General features: G+C 36.3%; 3 protein-coding genes and 1 non-coding gene across 6 annotated transcripts; 2 read left to right on the top strand and 2 right to left on the bottom strand.

The window, feature by feature from the left end:
- Positions 1–858: 858 nt before the first annotated feature.
- LOC112082395 lies at positions 859–966 on the bottom strand. Its single transcript, XR_002897068.1, has one exon. It is a non-coding gene; the product is annotated as a small nucleolar RNA R71 (small nucleolar RNA).
- A 7,771-nt stretch (positions 967–8,737) lies between these two features.
- Positions 8,738–10,431, top strand: LOC18010219 (F-box/kelch-repeat protein At1g57790). 3 transcript variants are annotated; one of them, XM_024161053.1, is made up of 3 exons: positions 8,740–8,826; positions 8,916–9,048; positions 9,158–10,431. In XM_024161053.1, exons 2-3 carry the CDS (start codon positions 9,029–9,031, stop codon positions 10,236–10,238), a joined length of 1,101 nt encoding a protein of 366 aa, XP_024016821.1. In that variant the 5' UTR covers positions 8,740–8,826; positions 8,916–9,028; the 3' UTR covers positions 10,239–10,431. The 3 variants fall into 3 exon arrangements, with proteins under 3 accessions (XP_006392387.1, XP_024016821.1, XP_024016823.1); XM_006392325.2 differs by lacking the exon at positions 8,916–9,048 and having other exon boundaries at positions 8,738–8,826; XM_024161055.1 differs by lacking the exon at positions 8,740–8,826 and having other exon boundaries at positions 8,856–9,048.
- A 1,372-nt stretch (positions 10,432–11,803) lies between these two features.
- Positions 11,804–16,124, top strand: LOC18010209 (GDP-mannose transporter GONST1). Its single transcript, XM_006392324.2, has 11 exons — positions 11,804–11,863; positions 11,988–12,181; positions 12,726–12,890; positions 13,260–13,479; positions 13,584–13,723; positions 14,167–14,296; positions 14,691–14,789; positions 15,164–15,318; positions 15,404–15,520; positions 15,628–15,725; positions 15,814–16,124. Exons 4-11 carry the CDS (start codon positions 13,273–13,275, stop codon positions 15,864–15,866), a joined length of 999 nt encoding a protein of 332 aa, XP_006392386.1. The 5' UTR covers positions 11,804–11,863; positions 11,988–12,181; positions 12,726–12,890; positions 13,260–13,272; the 3' UTR covers positions 15,867–16,124.
- A 37-nt stretch (positions 16,125–16,161) lies between these two features.
- LOC18010208 (probable pectinesterase 29) lies at positions 16,162–18,570 on the bottom strand. The gene is made up of 5 exons (XM_006392323.2): positions 18,329–18,570; positions 17,720–17,879; positions 17,352–17,567; positions 16,642–16,916; positions 16,162–16,450 (listed from the first exon to the last, which is right to left on the bottom strand). Exons 1-5 carry the CDS (start codon positions 18,568–18,570, stop codon positions 16,240–16,242), a joined length of 1,104 nt encoding a protein of 367 aa, XP_006392385.2. The 3' UTR covers positions 16,162–16,239.
- Positions 18,571–19,329: the final 759 nt, after the last annotated feature.

Here is a 19,329-nt window from a genome sequence, read left to right as displayed (position 1 = left end):
CTTTGCTTTCTAGTTTAGATTTAGTGACAACCAAAATCCAAACATGTTTAGTTCTAGTCTGATTTAAGCATTGTCGTGAATTCGTACTGAAACAACTAAGTCTCTGTGGATCGATACCCTAAGTACTACAGCGCACATCTATGCACTTGCAGACATTTAGGGATTATAAATTTAAAACCTGAAGCTTAGTAAAACGAAAACAACAACCCCGTTTACAATCGCATCAAGTTTTTGGCGCCGTTGCCGGGGACTTTGATTTGTTTCGTTGCGAATCCCAGCTTAAATCCATTAGAAAACTTGTTTACTTTTACAATTTCTTTTGAATTTTTCAGGTTTCTCTGCGATGGGAGACTGGGAACATGTTCCCGGGACTCTTGGTGATCCACCATATCATGTGGATGGTGATCCAATCGATGATGATGACCTGACTGATGATGAGTTTGAAGAACCGATCTATGATGACAATGAGCTAATCAGATCGGCAAAACATGAAGATGATGATGAACTGATTGGAAGTTTTGATTCACTCGAGAAGTTCATGGGAGATCGAAGAGCTATTCAACCAGCCTTACCAGAGGATGGAAAAACCAAAATTAAGGTACCCTATATCCACTTAATTCAACAAAATAAATTCCATGGTTATTCATTCGAACACCCGATTGACCATATCGAGACGTTCGAAGAATTATGTGCAACCATTACATCAAATGGGGATTACCACAAGTGTAGTCTTTTCCCATTCTCTTTGAGAGACAATGCCAGCAAATGGCTAAAATCTTTGCAACCTGCTTCACTAAAAATGTGGGCAGCGTGTAGAACAGCTTTCCTAAATTGTTTTAACACTAGAAATCGTTCAAATCTCTTAAGGAACAAGATAAGAACTTTTAAACAAAAAGAAGATGAAAATCTTTTGGATACTTGGAAAAGATTTAGGGAATACCAAAGAGATTGTCCACACCATGGATATACCAACAAATACCTCATGGGTATCTTCTATCGAGGTATTACTCCAGAGTTACGACACTCTTTCGACACAGCAAGTAATGGAGACTTCTCAACTAGATCTGTAGAGGATGCTCGTGTTTTCATCAACAATTTCGCAAACAGCATCCGTAATCAAGCAACCTTTGGTAATTCTGCACTTCCTGAGAAGAAAGAAGAGATTTCGGAAGTTATGAAGTGTCTCCATCACATAATGAGTCAACTTGGATTGCAACAACCAAACAAAGCACACAATATGTGTAACTTTGATGGTTGGGACAACCCAATGGTCATGGATTCTTATGATCAAGGGATGGTGAACACTGCAGAAATCTATCAAATTCAAGATTTTTCATTCGTTTCTGATCACCGCATGTCCATTCATTCAGACTGCGGCAAACAAAGCTTTCACCGCGGTCGTGGCGGTTCTGACCGCAGCCAAGACTCATTTCACCGCGATCGTGTTCAACCTGACCGCGGGAAACCATCTTCCGAACCTGTATGGGCTATTCAAGCTAATTCCAATCCCTATCCTAGTTTTCCCTCTTCTGAAGCTGAAAATCTAAACAAAAAGATTCTAGAGCTTGAAAAATCTAGGTCTCAAGAAATCATTGATCTTAGATCTGAACTAAAAACGATGCAAGAAGATTGCAATGAAAAATTTCCACCCTCCTTAGTCTGATGATCAAAACTAATTCTAAAAACATAGATAATTCCGAGGAGGAGCCAAGTTAAAATTCTTCCGAAAGCTCAAGCGAAGCCGATCCTTCCGATCATGTGAAAGCTATCACACTTAGGAGTGGATTAGCTTACAAAGAGCCTGAATTTCCTAAAGATCCCGAAGTTGAGGAAAAGGGTAAGGAAAAGGAAATAGAAAGAGAAAAAATCACGATTGAAGATGTTGAAAAAGAAGTGGTAGGAGAAAAGGATGGAGAAGAAGTAAGAGAAGATACATCTCGGGAAGATCTCGGAGAAGACCCGATTCCACCTCCACCAACTCGTATCTATAAACCTAAACCACCATATCCTAGAGCCTTAAGAGCTCCAAAGAAGGAGAAAGAAAAAGCTAAGCTGAAGGAGCTAATCGATCATTTAAATGTGAGATTACCTTTCGTAGAAGCTTGTGCTATGATTCCCGCTTTAAGAAAATACATGAAGGGTATTCTGATAAATTCTTTAACTCTTGAAGAAGACAATATGATGATAACCCATGAATGTAGTTCTATCCTGCAAAGCCGAATCCCTGAAAAGAAAAACGATCCTGGAAGCTTCGTACTTTCATGCACCATCAATGATGTAGCTTTTGAGCGTGCTCTTTGTGATTTAGCATCTAGCATAAGCATGATGTCTCTTTCAGTAGCAAAACATTTAGGACATCACACCTTCCAGCCCACTAAAATTTACTTGGTATTAGCTGATCGTTCCATTAGACAACCTGTAGGTATCCTAATAGATGTTCCCGTAGAAATAAAAAAATGTTCCATTCCAACCGATTTTGTAGTTCTAGAACTAGAAAGAGAACCTAAGGATCCACTTATTATTGGACGACCATTTCTATCTACAGCTGAAGCCATAATCAATGTTCCTAAAGAAAAAATTGACCTTCATCTAGCTGGCCTAGTTATGCAGTTTGACATGAACAAAAGTTTCGATAAACCGACTTTGGATAGCAAAATTTGTTGGATTGATGAGTTAGACGAAATTATTTTGGAAGTCTATGAAGATCTAGTTCTCGACGACCCTTTAAGTGTCACGCTTTCACCCGCAAGAGACGAATGCAATTTCCTTGAAGAAATTTTGAGTGAATGCGCGCTATGCTTGATAAGTCCGAAACTTATAGGAAACCTCTAAACTATCTAGATCTTAAGGACCAAACAAACATTCCTACACCTCCTAAAGACACAATTAACGATCCTTGGAGCAAGCTTAAAGCCCCTAAAGTCGAGTTTAAATTTCTTCCCGTTGGACTTAAGTACGCTTTCCTTGGACAAAATTCTACGTATCCTGTCATTATAAACTCTGGTTTGGCAGACGAAGAAACCACAATGCTGTTGACTGAGCTGAGAAAGCATAGAAAAGCCTTAAGATATTCGTTTGATGACATATCTGGAATATCTCCAGATCTTTGTATGCACAAGATTAATCTAGAGGATAGTGCTAAAAACTCAATCGAAAGTCAAAGGAGACTGAACCCTAATCTCATGGATGTTGTCAAGAAGGATATTATGAAGCTTTTAGAGGCTGGAATAATCTTTCCTATCTCAGATAGCACTTAGTTTAGCCCAGTTCATGTTGTCCCAAAGAAAGGAGGAGTCACTGTCATTAAAAATGATAAGGATGAAATGATCGCTACAAGAACAGTAATTAGACATCGTATGTGCATCGATTACCGAAAACTGAACGCAGCAACTAGGAAAGATCATTTTCCACTTCCATTCATAGATCAAATGCTAGAAAGGTTAGCTAATCACCCCTACTATTGCTTCCTTGATGGATACTCCAGATTTTTCCAAATTCTTATTCGCCTGGAGGGTCAAGAAAAAATGATATTCACTTGTCCATATGGCATGTTCGCTTACCGACGTATGCCATTTGGATTGTGTAATGCACCTGCTACCTTCCAGCGATGCATGATGTCGATCTTCACAGACTTTATTGAAGATGTCATGAAAGTATTCATGGACGATTTCTCGGTCTATGGATCTTCTTTGGAAAAATGCCTAGGCAACCTTGTTAAAGTTTTGCAAAGATGTGAAGATAATCACTTAGTATTAAATTGGAGAAAATGTCACTTCATGGTACGAGACGGAATCGTGCTTGTGCACAGGATTTCGGGAAAAGGAATTGAAGTTGACAAAGCTAAAATCGAGGTTATGACCAGCCTACAACCTCCCACAAACGTAAAAGGAAATCGTAGTTTCTTAGGACATGCAGGATTCTATAGGCGTTTCATTAAAGATTTCTCTCAAATAACTAGACCTCTTACGCGTTTGCTTTGCAAGGAAACGAACTTCAAGTTCGATGATGAGTGCTTAGCCGCGTTTCATAAGATCAAAGAAGCCCTTGTTTCCGCTCATGTCGTGCAAGCACCTGATTGGGAACTCCCATTCGAAATCATGTGCGATGCAAGTGACTATGCAGTCGGAGCAGTGCTTGGCCAACGAAAAGATAATAAACTGCACGTAATCTACTACGCAAGCAGAACTCTAGACAAAGCTCAATGCAATTATGCAACAACAGAGAAAGAACTTCTAGCTGTGGTATTTGCATTTGAGAAATTCTGTTCTTATCTCGTAGGATCTAAGGTTATAGTTCATACTGATCATGCTGCAATCAAGTATTTAATGTCTAAGAAATACGCTAAACCGAGGTTGATAAGATGGATCCTCCTACTGCAAGAATTCGACATCGAAATTCGAGATCAGAAAGGCGCAGATAATGGAGTTGCAGACCATCTTTCACGAATTCGAGTTGAAGAAAGATTGCCTTTAAATGATAGTTTGCCAGAAGAAAACATCTATGCAATAGATACTACCCCCACCAATGTCAATACCGCACCACCACGTCAACTCATGCGAAGATCAGATGCTTTCAACACCTCATGGTTTAGGCACATAGCGAATTACCTAGCAGCTGATGTAGAACCACCGCAATATTTTGGTTATAGGAAGAAAAAGTTTCTGAAGAACGTAAGACATTATTTTTGGGATGAACCCTATCTCTATAAGAGATGTGCTGATGGGTTATTCCGAAGATGAGTGGCTGAAGAAGAGATGGAAGGAATTTTATTCGGATGCCATAGCTCGTCTTACGCAGGACATTTTGCAACCTTCAAAACTGCTTCAAAGATCTTACAAGCAGGTTTTTGGTGGCCTACTTTATTCAAAGATACTCAAACTTATATATCGCAATGCGATAAATGCCAAAGGATGGGCAACATAAGCAAAAGGAATGAGATGCCTTAAAATTTTATTCTCGAAGTCGAAATTTTCGATGTCTGGGGAATAGATTTCATGGGACCATTTCCGACTTCTTTCGGAAACCAATACATCTTAGTAGCAGTCGCTAGTCCCACCAATGATGCAAAAGTCGTCATGAAGCTATTTTGGAGTTCCTAGAATTGTGATAAGTGACGGAGGATCACATATCATCAACAGAGTTTTCGAGAATCTTCTTAAAAAGAATGGAGTTACGCATAAATTTGCTTCTCCATACCATCCCCAAACCAGCGGTCAAGTAGAAATCTCAAACAGAGAAATCAAGTTGATTTTGCAGAAAACAACTGCAGTTCATCGTAAGGATTGGTCTACCAAGCTTGACGATGCATTATGGGCATATCGAACAGCATTCAAGACGCCATTAAGAACATCACCATTCAACCTAGTTTATGGAAAAGCATGCCACCTTCTAGTAGAACTCGAGTATAACGCGCAATGGGCTACCAAGGAGATGAACATGAACCTGAAAACGGCTGGAGAAAGAAGATTACTTCAACTTCACGAGTTAGAGGACATACGACACAATGCTTACGAAAACTCGAAGATCTACAAGGAGAAGACTAAAGCATATCATGATAAGAAGATTATTCATAGAACTTTTGCTCCTAACGATAAAGTTCTTCTTTTCAATTCTCGCATTAAGCTTTTTCCATGAAATTTACGTTCAAAATGGTCAGGACCCTTCACGATAAAGGAAGTCAAACCATACGGAGCCATCGTCCTGTGGGACAAAACCGGAAACTCATTTACAGTGAATGGACATCGTGTAAAGCCATATCTGGCTGAAGAAAGAGAAGACGAAAGAGAAGTGATGTTTTTGATTGATCCATCATCGCCCAATGATGAGGTCAAGGAGTGTCACGACCCCGGTTAAGTCTAATCGAGCAACAATGTCAAGCTAACAACTTGAAACAAGCGCGTAGTGGGAGGCAACCCACTTGGTATTTTATTTATTTCCCTTTGACCTTTATTTTCTATTTCCATTGCTTTTTTTTCTTTCATTTAATTTCAAACGAACACAAAAGACGAGCAGCACTCTCCAGAACAATAAGTTCACTTAAACATTTCAACTTTTCTATTTTCTTTACCATTCTTTCCAAGATTTATCACACTGAGGACAGTGTGAAATAAGTCTGAGGGAGGATGTTCATCCGTTACTAATGAAATTTGATTTGTTTTGAATTTGTTTTGGACACAAAATTTTTCAAAATGTTTTTCAAAATGTTTCACATAAAATTTTTCCCAGCAACTTTTTTATAAAATTTTTTCAAAAATCATTTTCAAATTTTTTTTTCAAAAATTTTTCAAACCAGGAACATTAATAAACAATACTATGATGAATTAGACCAGTGTGCTTCTACGCTATTTCCTCGTTTTTTTCTCTTTTTGTGATTTAGGCCTAGACTAGGCGGTAGCTAGAATACTTGCATTACAAACTCCCACCAGAGGACTTCTATTCATGGAGATTCTTCTGACAGGATATACTAGCTCATTTTATCTGGACTTAATTTCCGTCTACCCTGAATAATGTCTTTGATGAGAATTCACAAAATACTTAATGAATGTAGAGAGCTAGTTGACTGGAAGTTAGATCTAAGTGTGTAGATTTTCGCATGACGGATTAACAGACTAGTTTGCTTGTATTTTGGTGAGAATTTTGTAGAATAGATCCAAATAGATCCAAATAGACTAGACTAGACTAGATTTTCGTGTGACAAACCCTACGAGGCCGCCGCCTTTGGAGGAGCCGTCGAGGAGAGCATCATCGCGCCTCCATCTGTGATTCCGTTCTTAGTTTTTCTTCCCTGTTTTCTTTAAATTCCTGCAATTTTCAATACTCTGTGATGATTGTTTACAATATATTTGAGTAGTTACCCAGTTGGGTTTAAAGAGATTTTTCAAAGGGAATTTCGTGTGTCTTTGCTTATGAATCGATAGATTTAGGATTACTAATCTTCTAGATGTTCTTCATTTGCCTTTAATCTTACTGCGTGATTCTTTGCTGCCCACTTAGAAGCCGATCTGATATGATATGGATTATAAGTTTTCATTGATTGTCTGAACTAGGGTGAAACGAGCAATAATTCTATAGAAGCGAAAACCTACCTGTAGTTGAGTTGTGAATATTGATGAGTCTTGTTTTACTATTGCATCTTTTCCCTTCCAGGATCAGAGTGGAAACCTACTGATCAGGGTTGCGAGAGATAGTTGTTTAGTGCTGCGAAAGTAGGCTATTCATACTTCCGTGCCTCAAGTTCTAGAACATACATAGTTGATTACCTTTATCACTTGTTTAAAATCGACATAGCCTAGTCCATGAATCCCTGCGAAACCCCTTGAACCCCAACGTTTGTTTTTCATTGCTTACAACCTTCGATTTTATTTGCTTTTCATTCGCTTATTACTTGCTTCTATTCGCCTTTGTTTAATCGATTTTTACTTGTTTTACTTGCTTTCATTTTTCAATTGCTTTTACTTGCTTTGCTTTCTATTTTAGATTTAGTGACAACCAAAACCCAAACCTGTTTAGTTCTAGTCTGATTTAAGCATTGCCGTGAATTCGTACTGAAACAACTAAGTCTATGTGGATCGATACCCTAAGTACTACAGCGTACATTTGTGCACTTGCAGACATTTAGGGGTTACAAATTTAAAACCTAAAGCTTAGTAAAACGAAAACAACAACCCCGTTTACAATCGCATCACTGGTTTATTTACTCAACGAACTTAAAGCTCCTCAAGCTCAATCAGTTGCATTCTACTGTGATTCAACGGCGACGATGCACATCGCATGTGTTTCATAAAAAGACCAAACACATAGAATTGGATTGCCAGGTTAGAGATCGAGTGGAGAATGGTTTAGTCAAGTTGCTACATGTGAAGACCGGTAATCAGCTAGCTAACGTTTTTACAAAACCTAACGTTTTTACAAAACCTCTGTTATCTACTCAGTTTAATTCTCTTATAGGCAAGATGATTTTAAATTATATATTCTCCCCATCTTGAGGGGAAATATTAGGATAAACCGGGAATTATGTTAGACTCGAATTCATCTTGTTCATATATAAAGTTGTATTGTAACAAATTTGAATATAATCAATAACAGATTCTCTTTTCTTTCCATCGTTTTCTTTCTCTCGATTCCACCTAACTAGCACTCTCTACCAACCAACTCGCACAAACCAATCGCCAGCCAGATCTGAGAAAAACCTGAACGGAGGAGCTGTCAACTTCAAACTCTTGAGGAAGCGTCGCTGACATATCAAAACCGCTTCGCCGGAGAAACAAAGACCGCCACCAAAACCCGTAAACAAAGATCTACTAATCACATGATGAAGAACTAGGGTGAAAAGAATATGAGATGAGACCTCTCACGGATCCGGTGAGGAGCGCTAGACATCAGAGAAATAGATCAGAGAAAAAAAACGAAAATCTAGAGCAGCGGAAAAATACGTGTGTTTTCTCTAGAAGAGAAAAAACGTTTCTGACTTCGAAAAAATAATTGTATAATATACTTTTTTCTTAACTGAATACTCAGTTTGTATGAGATATAACTTTTTCTGAATGAGATAGAATCAGAGGAGACATTTAAATGCAAATGTAGAAATTTAATTATAAGGAAGAACCGAATAAGTTTATAGATACATATCGGTTGAAGAAGGGAAGTATAATTGTACGGTCAAGAAATGTTTGGCAATTAGCAAAATGAATAACAGTATAAGTAATAAAATATGTGTTAGTAATAATATAAGACTCGTGTCAATTATTAGATTCATCACTCTGTTCTCTCTTCTATTCACCCTTCGAACATAAGTGGAAGAAGAAGAAGAAAAGTAAAATTCATATCGTAAGTTTTCTTTCGCCCTCCTCCCTATGTTTGTTTTGGTAGTCTGATGTTTCGATTTTCTTGTATCTGATCTTGGGAAAAAAAAATAGGAAGAGAACTTTCGTGTAATTGATGGATCCTCGGTGACAATTTCGGAGAACCCAGTTTTGGATTTGATTCCCAACTCTTGATTCTTCAATCCAGTGAAATATACTGGACTTGTATGAACCAAAACCAATCAAAGTATTAATTTTTTCTTAATCTTGATTATTCAGATTTGGATCTTGTTAATGAATAACAATTCAATTGAAACATGAATAACTTGATTCTTTTGTTCATCAACTCTTCTCAGATCTAATATGAGCATGATGATTACAAAAGAAAAGGTTGAGAATCAAACTTGGAGAGACCTTCCCTTAGAGCTTCTCATCTCTGTAATGGCTTATCTTGAAATCAAAGACAACGTACGCGCTTCTGCTGTATGCAAATCGTGGCACGAAGCCGCAGTTTCGGTTAGAATCATAGACCAGCCTCCTTGGCTCATGCACTTCTCTAAATCAAAAAACTCTTATGAGATTTACAATCCATCGAACGGCAAGAAACATACAATGGAGCTGCCTAAATCATTAGCCGGCTCTAAAGTCCGTTACTCTAGAGATGGATGGCTTCTTATGAGCAAAAACATTTCATCAGACTTCGTCTTGTTCAATCCATTCACTATGGATCTTGTGGTCTTGCCTTATCTTGAGCTCTGGTATGGTTACCAATTAGTTGGATTCTCTTGTGCTCCTACATCAAGCGATTGTGTGGTTTTCACAATCAAAGATTATGATCCGGGTCATGTGACTATCCGGACTTGGAGTCCGGGTCAAACAGTTTGGACTTCAATGCAGGTCGAGTCTCAGTTTCTTGATGTTAAACGTAACTATGTTGTCTTCTTGAATGGTGTGTTTTACTGTCTCAACATAAGAAACTGCCTCGCGGTTTTTGATCCATCTTTACGCACATGGAATGTACTCGATGTACTGCCACCTCGATGCCCTGATCACATCGATGATGAGAGTTGGTATGAGGGAAAGTTCATGGTTGGTTATGAAGGAGACATATTTGTCATATGTACATTTGGAAACGCAGAGCCTTTGGTGTTTAAGCTCGATCTTACACAAGGTGTTTGGGAGAAGAGGGAAAATCTCGGTAGTTTAAGCATCTTTGTGAGTATTAATTCATGTGAATCGAGAACTTATGTCCACGAGGGGATGCTAAGGAATAGTATCTACTTCGCTAAGTTATGTGACAATGAAACGCGTTGCGTGACATATTCGTTTGATGAAAGGAGATACCATCCAAGTGAGCACAATATTAACTGGGGAAAGCAACGCTCTTCTGAGAACATTTGGATCGAGCCTCCCGAGAATGCATTGGAGATAGCTTAAAAGAAAATGGTAATTGTTTGTATGCAGTTCTCAAGAGTTTGGTCGGAGTTAAGAGGTTAGATTAAACATTAAAAGTTCGCTACAGTTTATTGGACTAGATTTGTGTTTCCTCATGAGTGTGTTGTGTTTGTCTTAGTTGCGTCATTGTGATGCATCCATATTCCATATCATTTTATAACCTTTTATCTCTGAAGTCATTTCTTGAAAAATTAGAATAAATGCTTCAAATAGTATATGAATCTCGTATAGAAACAGACCATTATAAACAGAGCTTATAATGGTGAAGTCCATTGAAAGTGTTGAAAAAGTTAACAAAAGGAGAAGCCACTAATAAGTTTCAATAAGTGAGCCAGAGATAAACAGTGGAAGAAGAAAGCAAATACACTACTAATCACGCAATAAATGGAAGCATAAAATGATTAAGCAATAAGAGAAAACATTGGATCAAGGGTTTACTAAGATAAGCAAGAATTGTAAGGGCTTTAGTTTATTAGCCATCGAGTCTACTTGTTAGTGGCAGGAGTTGGTTTTATTATAGTCTAGGTTCATTCTCTTTTGGCAGAAAGTACCCAAACTTGAAAGTATATTAAAAAGTTACTTCAAGCATTTCCTTGGTTATGATTATGAATTTATGATTGTAACGTCCGTTGAAAAAGTTTGAACTCGAGCTGGTTCATGTTCCTTGGCCTGAAGTTTCTGCCACACAAGTGAGTTGTAAAGAGGCTAATTATTAATTACTAGTTGTACTCAACGATGGATAATTTTAGTTGTTGTATTTAATTTTAATTGTTGTATTTCAAATAATTATCCAAATAGTGGATTGTGGCAGGTAGTGGTATACTGGTGTAAGACAATGGATTAGTGAGAGAGAGTTCACAAGGACACAAATGTTGAAAAAATGTGGTTTATTCCCACTCATTTCTATTTTTTCTTTCGGTTTCTAATTTTTCGTTTTTAATTTTCTGGTCTCTCACAGCAGTTTATATATATTTTATTGATCTATTTTGTTTTGTTTTTTTTTTAAACTTGGCCTAGGCTCTAATCCTCCCATAGTCTAGAACCAGCATTTGCTAATAACTTATAACATAGCGTGAAACCAATCCTAAAATTAAAAAAAAACAAAAAAAAGACAAGGTGAAGGAAAAACGATTTACACATTTAAAAAAAAAAAAATTGTCACTTTGTAGAAAACCATAAACCTATGTCTGTTTGGATTCATGGTCGGCTCTAAGAAAACTTGCTCTAATGAAAACTTAAAGATTGCAATTATTTCCCACTATACGGTCTATACCTAGGTGATATTTTTTTTCTGTTCAGTTTTCTGATTTAAATAGGCACACAAACAAAACCATTGGAAATTTACCAATTGAGATGCAATGAAAGTAAACGTTTAAGGAAATATTGAAATTCAAATACTACTGCATAAGAAAAAAATGCACAGATAAGTATCCATTTAAGACTGACAAAAAAAGAAAAATAAACCATTTTAGAATAGAAAGTCTTGTTAAAATGTACGACCAATACATATGTTTGGTAATAAAACATTGTCACTGAATGGGATTTATAACCTCGTTGTTTGTCTCCATCCTTTTGAAATGCAACTGGAAGAAGAAATAGGCGAAATCGTGAGTTTTTCTCTTCGTGTTTTTTTTTTCTTTTTCCATTCACTTACCAAATATCGTAACTCTTCGATCAAATCTCTCAGTCTTCTAATGCTAACTTGTGCCGAAACTTGTGATTTTTTCCCAGAGCTGGCGTAAGTTAGCATCGAGACTTTGGTTGACGGGAGACCAGATCGAGACTCTCAAAGACAAAGACTTGATGATTGATTCGACGAAAACGTAATCTGGGTTTTCTTTATTTCTCTTCCATTTCATTGTCAATCCAGTTTCAAGGAATCAAAGTGTATCCGAAAGTAAATCCTCAACTTCGTTAGTTCAAAGGTAAGCTTTTTATTATTATTTTTTTATTGCGGGAGTGTTTAATTTCTTTTGGGGATTTATTGGATTGTATCTGAACAAAAAAAAAAAATTCTAATTGTAGTTGCGTTTTCTGAGCATCGTTGGCCAATTTTTAACAATCTGATGAGTATAAGGCTAATTTTGACCTGGTAGTTGACCTCTTGATCCTCAGAATTTTGTGAAAAAAAAAGGTTGATTTCATTGGCTTGTATGTCACAAAGTCCAAATATAGCAGTTGATTTGTGTTCTGTGAGCGTTCTTGGCCAGTTTCTAACAATCTAGCAGTGATTGACCTACTTGATGCTCTCGGATCAGTTACATAAATTTGTACTCTTTGGTATATGATTGTAACAACTTCTTCTGTTTAAATCTTCTCTTTGGTCGAACCATTTCTGTGAAATCTTCGTCGTTTTGTTTTTGATTTTAAGGAATATACCAGCTTGAATTTGGATGTTGTCTACTTCGTCTTTGCCTTGGTTTATCCGTTTTTGTCTGAAACTCATACTTAACTGTCTTCTTACTGAAGGATTCTGCCATTGGGGCCTCCTCCTTGAACTGGCCCGCCCATCGATAGAGCTTATTTGAGTTTATTAGTACTAGTTTCAACTGACTGGAGATTAGCGACAAAATTTCATGAAAACGGTGTTCTTAATCAGGCCTCCTGTTCATTGAAGATAGAAGTAATCAGCAGGTGAATTCTCAACACTGCTTTATATGTAGAAGTTTAGCAATAGAATGCATTCAGAAAAAACTGTTTACTTTTCTTTTCATTTACATTTTAAGCTGCTTGCCCTTTCAATGGAGTTAAAGTAGTTAAATTAGTATTTGCCATTTAATTCTCTCGATCGAGGTTTATGAGTTATGATGTTGGTATATGAACAAAAAGACATTTAGCTGAGTTTTGTGTATTATTATGAACGATGGATCTGTTTACGGTATTACTGAAGTGATAAGTGTTGTAGAAAAATTATCCGTGGAGAAGTGACGTACTTACCTGCACATGTCTAACAATAGTGATGACTTTCACTGATGTCTTACTGATTCTATGTTTCTCTGGTAGGTCCTCATTGGCAATGAAATCCTACGAACACGATGGAGTAGACTTGGAAGATGGGAACACACGAAAAGCGGGAGATAAGCCAACTCTGAGAAAGATACCTAATCAGGCTTTGTTGTCCGGTTTAGCTTATTGCGTTTCATCATGCAGCATGATACTGGTGAACAAGTTTGTTCTTTCCAGCTACAACTTCAATGCTGGGATATTTTTAATGTTATACCAGGTATTTTCTTATGAACAAAAATTGCTTTCTCTTTCGCTGTGCTTGGTTTTTCTTTCATTATGTGTCAGTATTTTTCATATTCTTACACGTGTGTGTTGGTGCAGAATTTTGTCTCAGTGATCATTGTGGTGGCTTTGAGCTTAATGGGTCTAATAACAACGGAACCACTGACCTGGAGATTGATAAAGGTCTGGTTCCCCGTGAACGTGATATTTGTTGGCATGCTTATCACAAGCATGTTTAGGTAGGAATGAGTTTTGACACTTTTATTTGCATTTGTTTCTAATGTTTCATCTTCATGTGGTATATGGGAAATACTCTTTCTCTTTACAGTTTCATAGTCCTTACTTTCACTCCATCAACGACATGAGAAAGTTTAGAATTGTTGGCCAAAACAAGACTACTGATAGATTACGAAATCGTCAGATTATTTGGAGGGCTACAACTGTTGAGACTACTAATGCTAACTATATGGATATGTTTAAATCATGTCACGTTTTGGGCTTCAGAGTCAAACTTTACTGTACCGCATAACCTGTAGAGTTGGTAGATATTTACCATTCTAAACTAAGATATTCTAAGTCTACGCGACAGTAGAGTTAAGATATTGTTGTGTCTTATAGGACAACATTTGAAGTACGGATTTAATTTGAATGTCGGTTTCAGTTATTTTTTTTTTCTTGACAGCTTGAAATACATCAATGTGGCAATGGTCACTGTCTTGAAGAATGTCACTAATGTAATAACAGCAGTTGGTGAGATGTATCTATTCAACAAGCATCACGACAACAGAGTGTGGCTTGCTCTCTTCTTAATGGTATGTTCCAAACTGAATCTGTAAATTAGCCTGCGAGAACTGTTCCTAAGGAACCTACCTTAAGAAAAGCTTTTCATTGGAGTTGTGAACGCTATTTTCCGGACAACAATTCTAAGACTTGTGTTTACTTACACGAAACATTCCTTTGTTTTAATTCCTCAAAGCAATTCTTTATAAAGTTTGATCATCCACTTTGAGCATGAAAGTAGAAAGAAAGTAGAAAGCGTATCTTCTTATTGATAAAAGACCCACATCTGTGATCTTACTCTTCTCCAAACTGCTTTCTTTGATGTGGAAAAGCCTTCACATTCCATTGTTATCATGTAATAATTTATATCATATAGCCTAAAGCTTGAACAGGTACATGATATATTCTTCCCCTCGTCATTTTCAGATCATTTCCGCAGTATCTGGAGGGATAACAGATCTATCTTTCAATGCTGTTGGCTATGCTTGGCAAATCGCTAATTGCTTCTTAACTGCATCGTACTCTGTAAGTAATCATTTGATCTTGTGTAAGTTTGTCACAACTGAAGTCATTTGAAACCATTAACACAAATATTAAAGGAGGGTACATTAATTCATAGCAGTACATGCTTATGTTTGAGACTGAGTCATGAACCTAAATTGTTTTCTATATAATGATTATTATGTTCCCTGCTTGATTCTCATTTTGAAGATGCTCATGAGATGCAATAAAATCGTCCAATCCTGTCCATGAAAACTAAATCTCTACAAAATGTTTGCTTGTTATCTAGCCTATGCCTCTTGAAATTTATGTGTACCGCTTCTTCTTCGATTAGCTAATAGGTACAGGCCAAAGTCAGCCTTTTATATATGATTTGCTTAAATTTTGCTCTTTTGCAGCTGACATTGAGAAAGACCATGGATACGGCCAAGCAAGTTACTCAGTCTGGAAATTTAAACGAGTTCTCCATGGTTTTGCTTAATAACACACTTTCATTACCACTTGGCCTCATTCTTTCTATTGCCTTCAACGAGATGGATTATCTGTATAACACGTGGGTTACTTCCCTATTGTCCTGTCAAATAAGAGATGGTTTGTGTTATTTGAAAAACAAAGTGGTTCGCGTATGTTTGGTGCAGGCCACTTCTGCGATTGCCAGGTTTTTGGATGGTCATGACACTCAGTGGACTTCTAGGTCTTGCCATTAGCTTCACTTCAATGTGGTTTCTTCATCAAACCGGAGCTACAACATACAGGTTATAAATTAGAGAGTATAAAGCAGTTTGAATCTCTGTACTTGCTTCTGTGGTGGTTTATCCTTATTACGAAAGACCTTACATCTTCTGTTTTATGCAATTTACAGCTTGGTGGGATCGCTAAACAAAATACCTCTGTCTATTGCGGGGATCGTTCTTTTTCATGTACCTACCAGTTTGCAGAACTCAGCAAGCATACTCTTTGGTAAACATTCTCTCGGTTCCATTGCCAAGTATACTCATATCTCTCGTTCTATTCACCAGCCTGAGGGAGATGCTTGTTTGGTCTGCAGGTCTTGTGGCTGGAGTTGTTTTTGCCAGAGCCAAAATGAGAGAGAAGTCGTAGAAACAGTTGCCGTTTCAACACATCTTACCACATGAATTAGTTGTATCGTTCATGCCCAAAGATGATTAAACTTCCCCAAATCCAATTGTTTGTGACGTAGAAATGGATTTACAACATCACAATTATAGTGAAAATTTCTGTTTGTTTCGTAGTAACTATTAAAGCATTTGCCACACTCTATGACTAGTGGTAAGATTTGTAGTAAAATACTAATGAATGTATTGATTATTGAGTAGTAAACAAAGTGCTTGTTTATATGTTTCTTGGTTTTGACAAATCAGCAACATAAATGAGGTTTTGACAAGTTATGTGTTTTTATTATGATAAATTTGCGAAGAGAATCTTAAATGTTGATTCAGTAAATGGGTTTTGTTCAAACAAATGAATTTTCATCAGAATCAGAAGATGGGGAATCAAAGGAGAATGGATGAGGAGGAAGAGTTTTCATCCAACCATCTTTGTCTAAAAAAGTCCTAACGTTTGTAAAGTAAGAAACATCAGACAGATTCTTCTCCCATGCCACTCTTCCTTGCTTCTTTGCTCCCGGTCCCTTGCAATTTACCTCCGCATACGTCAATTTATCTCTGATTTATAAATCCGCAAAACATAGTCAATATACATAATTTGGAAGCAACTTGGAGCCTAGTGGTCTGTGTTACTATCGTCACTATGTCACCATCTTGATTAAAGCCACGCATATATATATATATATATATTAATATATATATATATATATATATATATATATATATATACTTACACTTGAGGGACTTACACTTGTCGTGGATATGACCAAGAATCCCAACCTTGAGCGACGATAACATCCGCCATATTAGTATTGTAAAAGATAACTCTCGAGTAGCCTCGGTAAGCTCTTCCAAGGAATGCTTTACCAACTCCGGTAATCGAGCATCCATTGAACACAAACCCGCTTGTGTCTTGCTCGGTTTCCCTCCCTTGCGCGGTTATGAATCCCGCCATTAATCCTTTGTTTGCCTCTTCTTCCTTTGCTGTTGTTGATATCACTCCCAAAACGTCAATCACGCAGTTCTGCACACACACATACATACATATGTAATTTAGTGTTTACACTGATTAGATTTACTACCCTTTATTTAGATGTTCAAGTGGTGAATTCATAGAATGTAGTCCAATTTTAACCCTTTTTTCCAAAAGGGATTCAATATGAATATGAATTAGATTTTTTTTTCCAAAGGGAACTCAATATAAATATGAATTGAGATTTATATTATTTTTTACAACCTTAAATGTTTTTAGAGTATTTGCATTGGCAAAAGCTGAGTAGTAAGCAATGAAGGCTATCAAAATATTTGTTGGTTCTATGTTGGATAAGTTTATGGGACGTATGATTTTTCTATATAAGTCCATGGGTTGTGCCATGGACCAAGCATGATTTCACATTGTAGTAATCTACCATATTATACATACAAAGATGAGAGAATTTGAGAGAAAAGGTAAGATTACTTGGTATATAGATTGGCCTCCTCCCCAAATGAAATCAATGCCTCCTTTGATGTGACATTTTTGGAAGTAGTGTCGGCCGCCTAAGTCACCGATCGTGTCTTGGATACTGAAAAATTCGCAACCGAAGAATGCTGCCTTATCTGCTGCTAATATAACCGCTGGAGCTACTTTGATCTCACGGTATGGTATCATAGGCTTATCCGGATTATAAGTATTCTGCTTGATCAGATTATTCAATAATGTAGTCATAAAAGTATTCAAATGTTTTAACATGATAAAACAAACTTTCAAAAGAAATATGTCTTTAGTGATATTTATATTCAATAGTAAGTACAAAGATTAAACATAATAGATGCTCAATAGCTAACCTTAAATGTTATATTGATAGCAACAAAGAACTCAGCTGACACTCTGACTGTTGTACTCAGACTGGCTTTTCCCCCATCGTTGTACTGAATTATCGTTGTCGATGCTTTATTTCCCTCCATTTGTATCTTTGGCTTATTCTTTGGAATTATTACCTTCTCGCTGCATCAACAAACACACATACAACTCAAAAAAATTGGACAAAACATACTTCTATTAATTAAGATGTGGCTACAAAAACAAAAATCCAGGAACTCGTCGCCAAAGAGTTTGAACTTGATACATAATTAAAAATACAAAGCATGGTAAAAATATTAAAAATGCAGATGCTCCTTCAAAGGGGCAAGTTCTTGTGGCATTAAAGGCGAGCAAATGAAACTTTTAACTAGTAATGTCTTTAAAGCTGAACATTTAAAGAAGTTTTCAATAAAAGACAAATTGGTGAAAAAAATTTATCTCCAAAACGGAGAAAGGTGATGAAAACGATATCTCTGGAAGAAATTAGTGACTAAAATCTCTTCCGGGAGGAGGAAGTTAGTAAAACAAGCATACCCGAAATGGACATATAACTAACTATTAAAGATTACAACTTAATTCTTAAGAGTACTTACTTGTAGACTCCTTCTTTAATAAAAATCTTGATCCAATGGCTGTTACCGGAGGGAATTGAATTGATAGCCGATTGTATGGTTTTGAAGTTACCTTTACCAGAATGATCAACCACAATAGTTTTTACTATCTGGTTGTTAATATCTTGGTGTCTATTATTGTTGTTATTATCTTGAAAAACATGTGACGACGTAACCGTCACATAAAGAACTGAGAGAGCAAAAACATATACTAGAGATTCCATCTGCTAAAACAAAACAAGAAATGTCTTTCAAATTTTTTTACACGTTTAGAGGCTTGATTTAACAATCCATTATATTTAAAGATATGTTAACTTTCTCAATGGTACTTTAATTAATTAGATTTTGTAACAATATATACACTTTAAATGCATCCACGTTTTATTTCCTTCAACCATATCCAATTTAGTTTGCAAGTTTGGTTTAAAATCTTGTTCCATTAATACAAAATTTTTTAACAAAAAGAGATATTCATACTATCTAATTTTTGGGAGAGTTGAGTATACATGTATTAACTTTTGGATTCACTCTATTTGTATTTTTTTTCCTTTTGAGTCATTGTATTTAATGTCAATTATTTATATCTTTTTTTGAACATTTAATGTCAATTATTTCTGAAAATTAATCTTACTTTAAACGAGAGTTATTAGAAATAAATCCAAATTTAGCATTTAATAGATATTTATGTCAATCTTACTTTTCACCACAAATAATATGTATACAATAAATCCATCAACTTGAAGCTTCACACAATTTTGTGTTAGTTCTAGCTCTGCAAACTAAAGTCTAGAAAAAACCAATCTCATAAATGCAACAGTCCAAACTTGTAATCTTTTTGAGCTCCAACAAATTTACACTAAGAAGTTTATGTTTATTCTTTAAATCAAGATATGTATTTTTTTGGGTTTTTCCAACTTGATTCAATAAGTTTTAAATATCTCAATTACTTCTAGATAGATATACATAAACAAATATAAAATAAC

The sequence above is a fragment of the Eutrema salsugineum genome, unplaced genomic scaffold, assembly GCF_000478725.1.
Source record: "Eutrema salsugineum unplaced genomic scaffold, Eutsalg1_0 scaffold_8, whole genome shotgun sequence".
Taxonomy (NCBI): Eukaryota; Viridiplantae; Streptophyta; class Magnoliopsida; order Brassicales; family Brassicaceae; genus Eutrema; species Eutrema salsugineum.
This window is presented reverse-complemented; position numbering and strand designations above follow the sequence as displayed.

Excerpts from the sequence above, each read along its gene's own strand:
- LOC18010219 (XM_024161053.1), top strand. The coding sequence starts at position 9,029 with ATGAACCAAAACCAATCAAA. Across the intron at positions 9,049-9,157 it reads ATGAACCAAAACCAATCAAA|ATCTAATATGAGCATGATGA; the intron begins GTATTAATTTTT and ends AACTCTTCTCAG.
- LOC18010209 (XM_006392324.2), top strand. The coding sequence starts at position 13,273 with ATGAAATCCTACGAACACGATGGAGTAGACTTGGAAGATGGGAACACA. Across the intron at positions 14,790-15,163 it reads TCTTAACTGCATCGTACTCT|CTGACATTGAGAAAGACCAT; the intron begins GTAAGTAATCAT and ends GCTCTTTTGCAG. Across the intron at positions 15,726-15,813 it reads CTCAGCAAGCATACTCTTTG|GTCTTGTGGCTGGAGTTGTT; the intron begins GTAAACATTCTC and ends TTTGGTCTGCAG.
- LOC18010208 (XM_006392323.2), bottom strand. The coding sequence starts at position 18,570 with ATGGAATCTCTAGTATATGTTTTTGCTCTCTCAGTTCTTTATGTGACG. Across the intron at positions 17,880-18,328 it reads ATTAAAGAAGGAGTCTACAA|CGAGAAGGTAATAATTCCAA; the intron begins GTAAGTACTCTT and ends TTGTTGATGCAG. Across the intron at positions 16,451-16,641 it reads TGGTCATATCCACGACAAGT|AGATAAATTGACGTATGCGG; the intron begins GTAAGTCCCTCA and ends TTTATAAATCAG.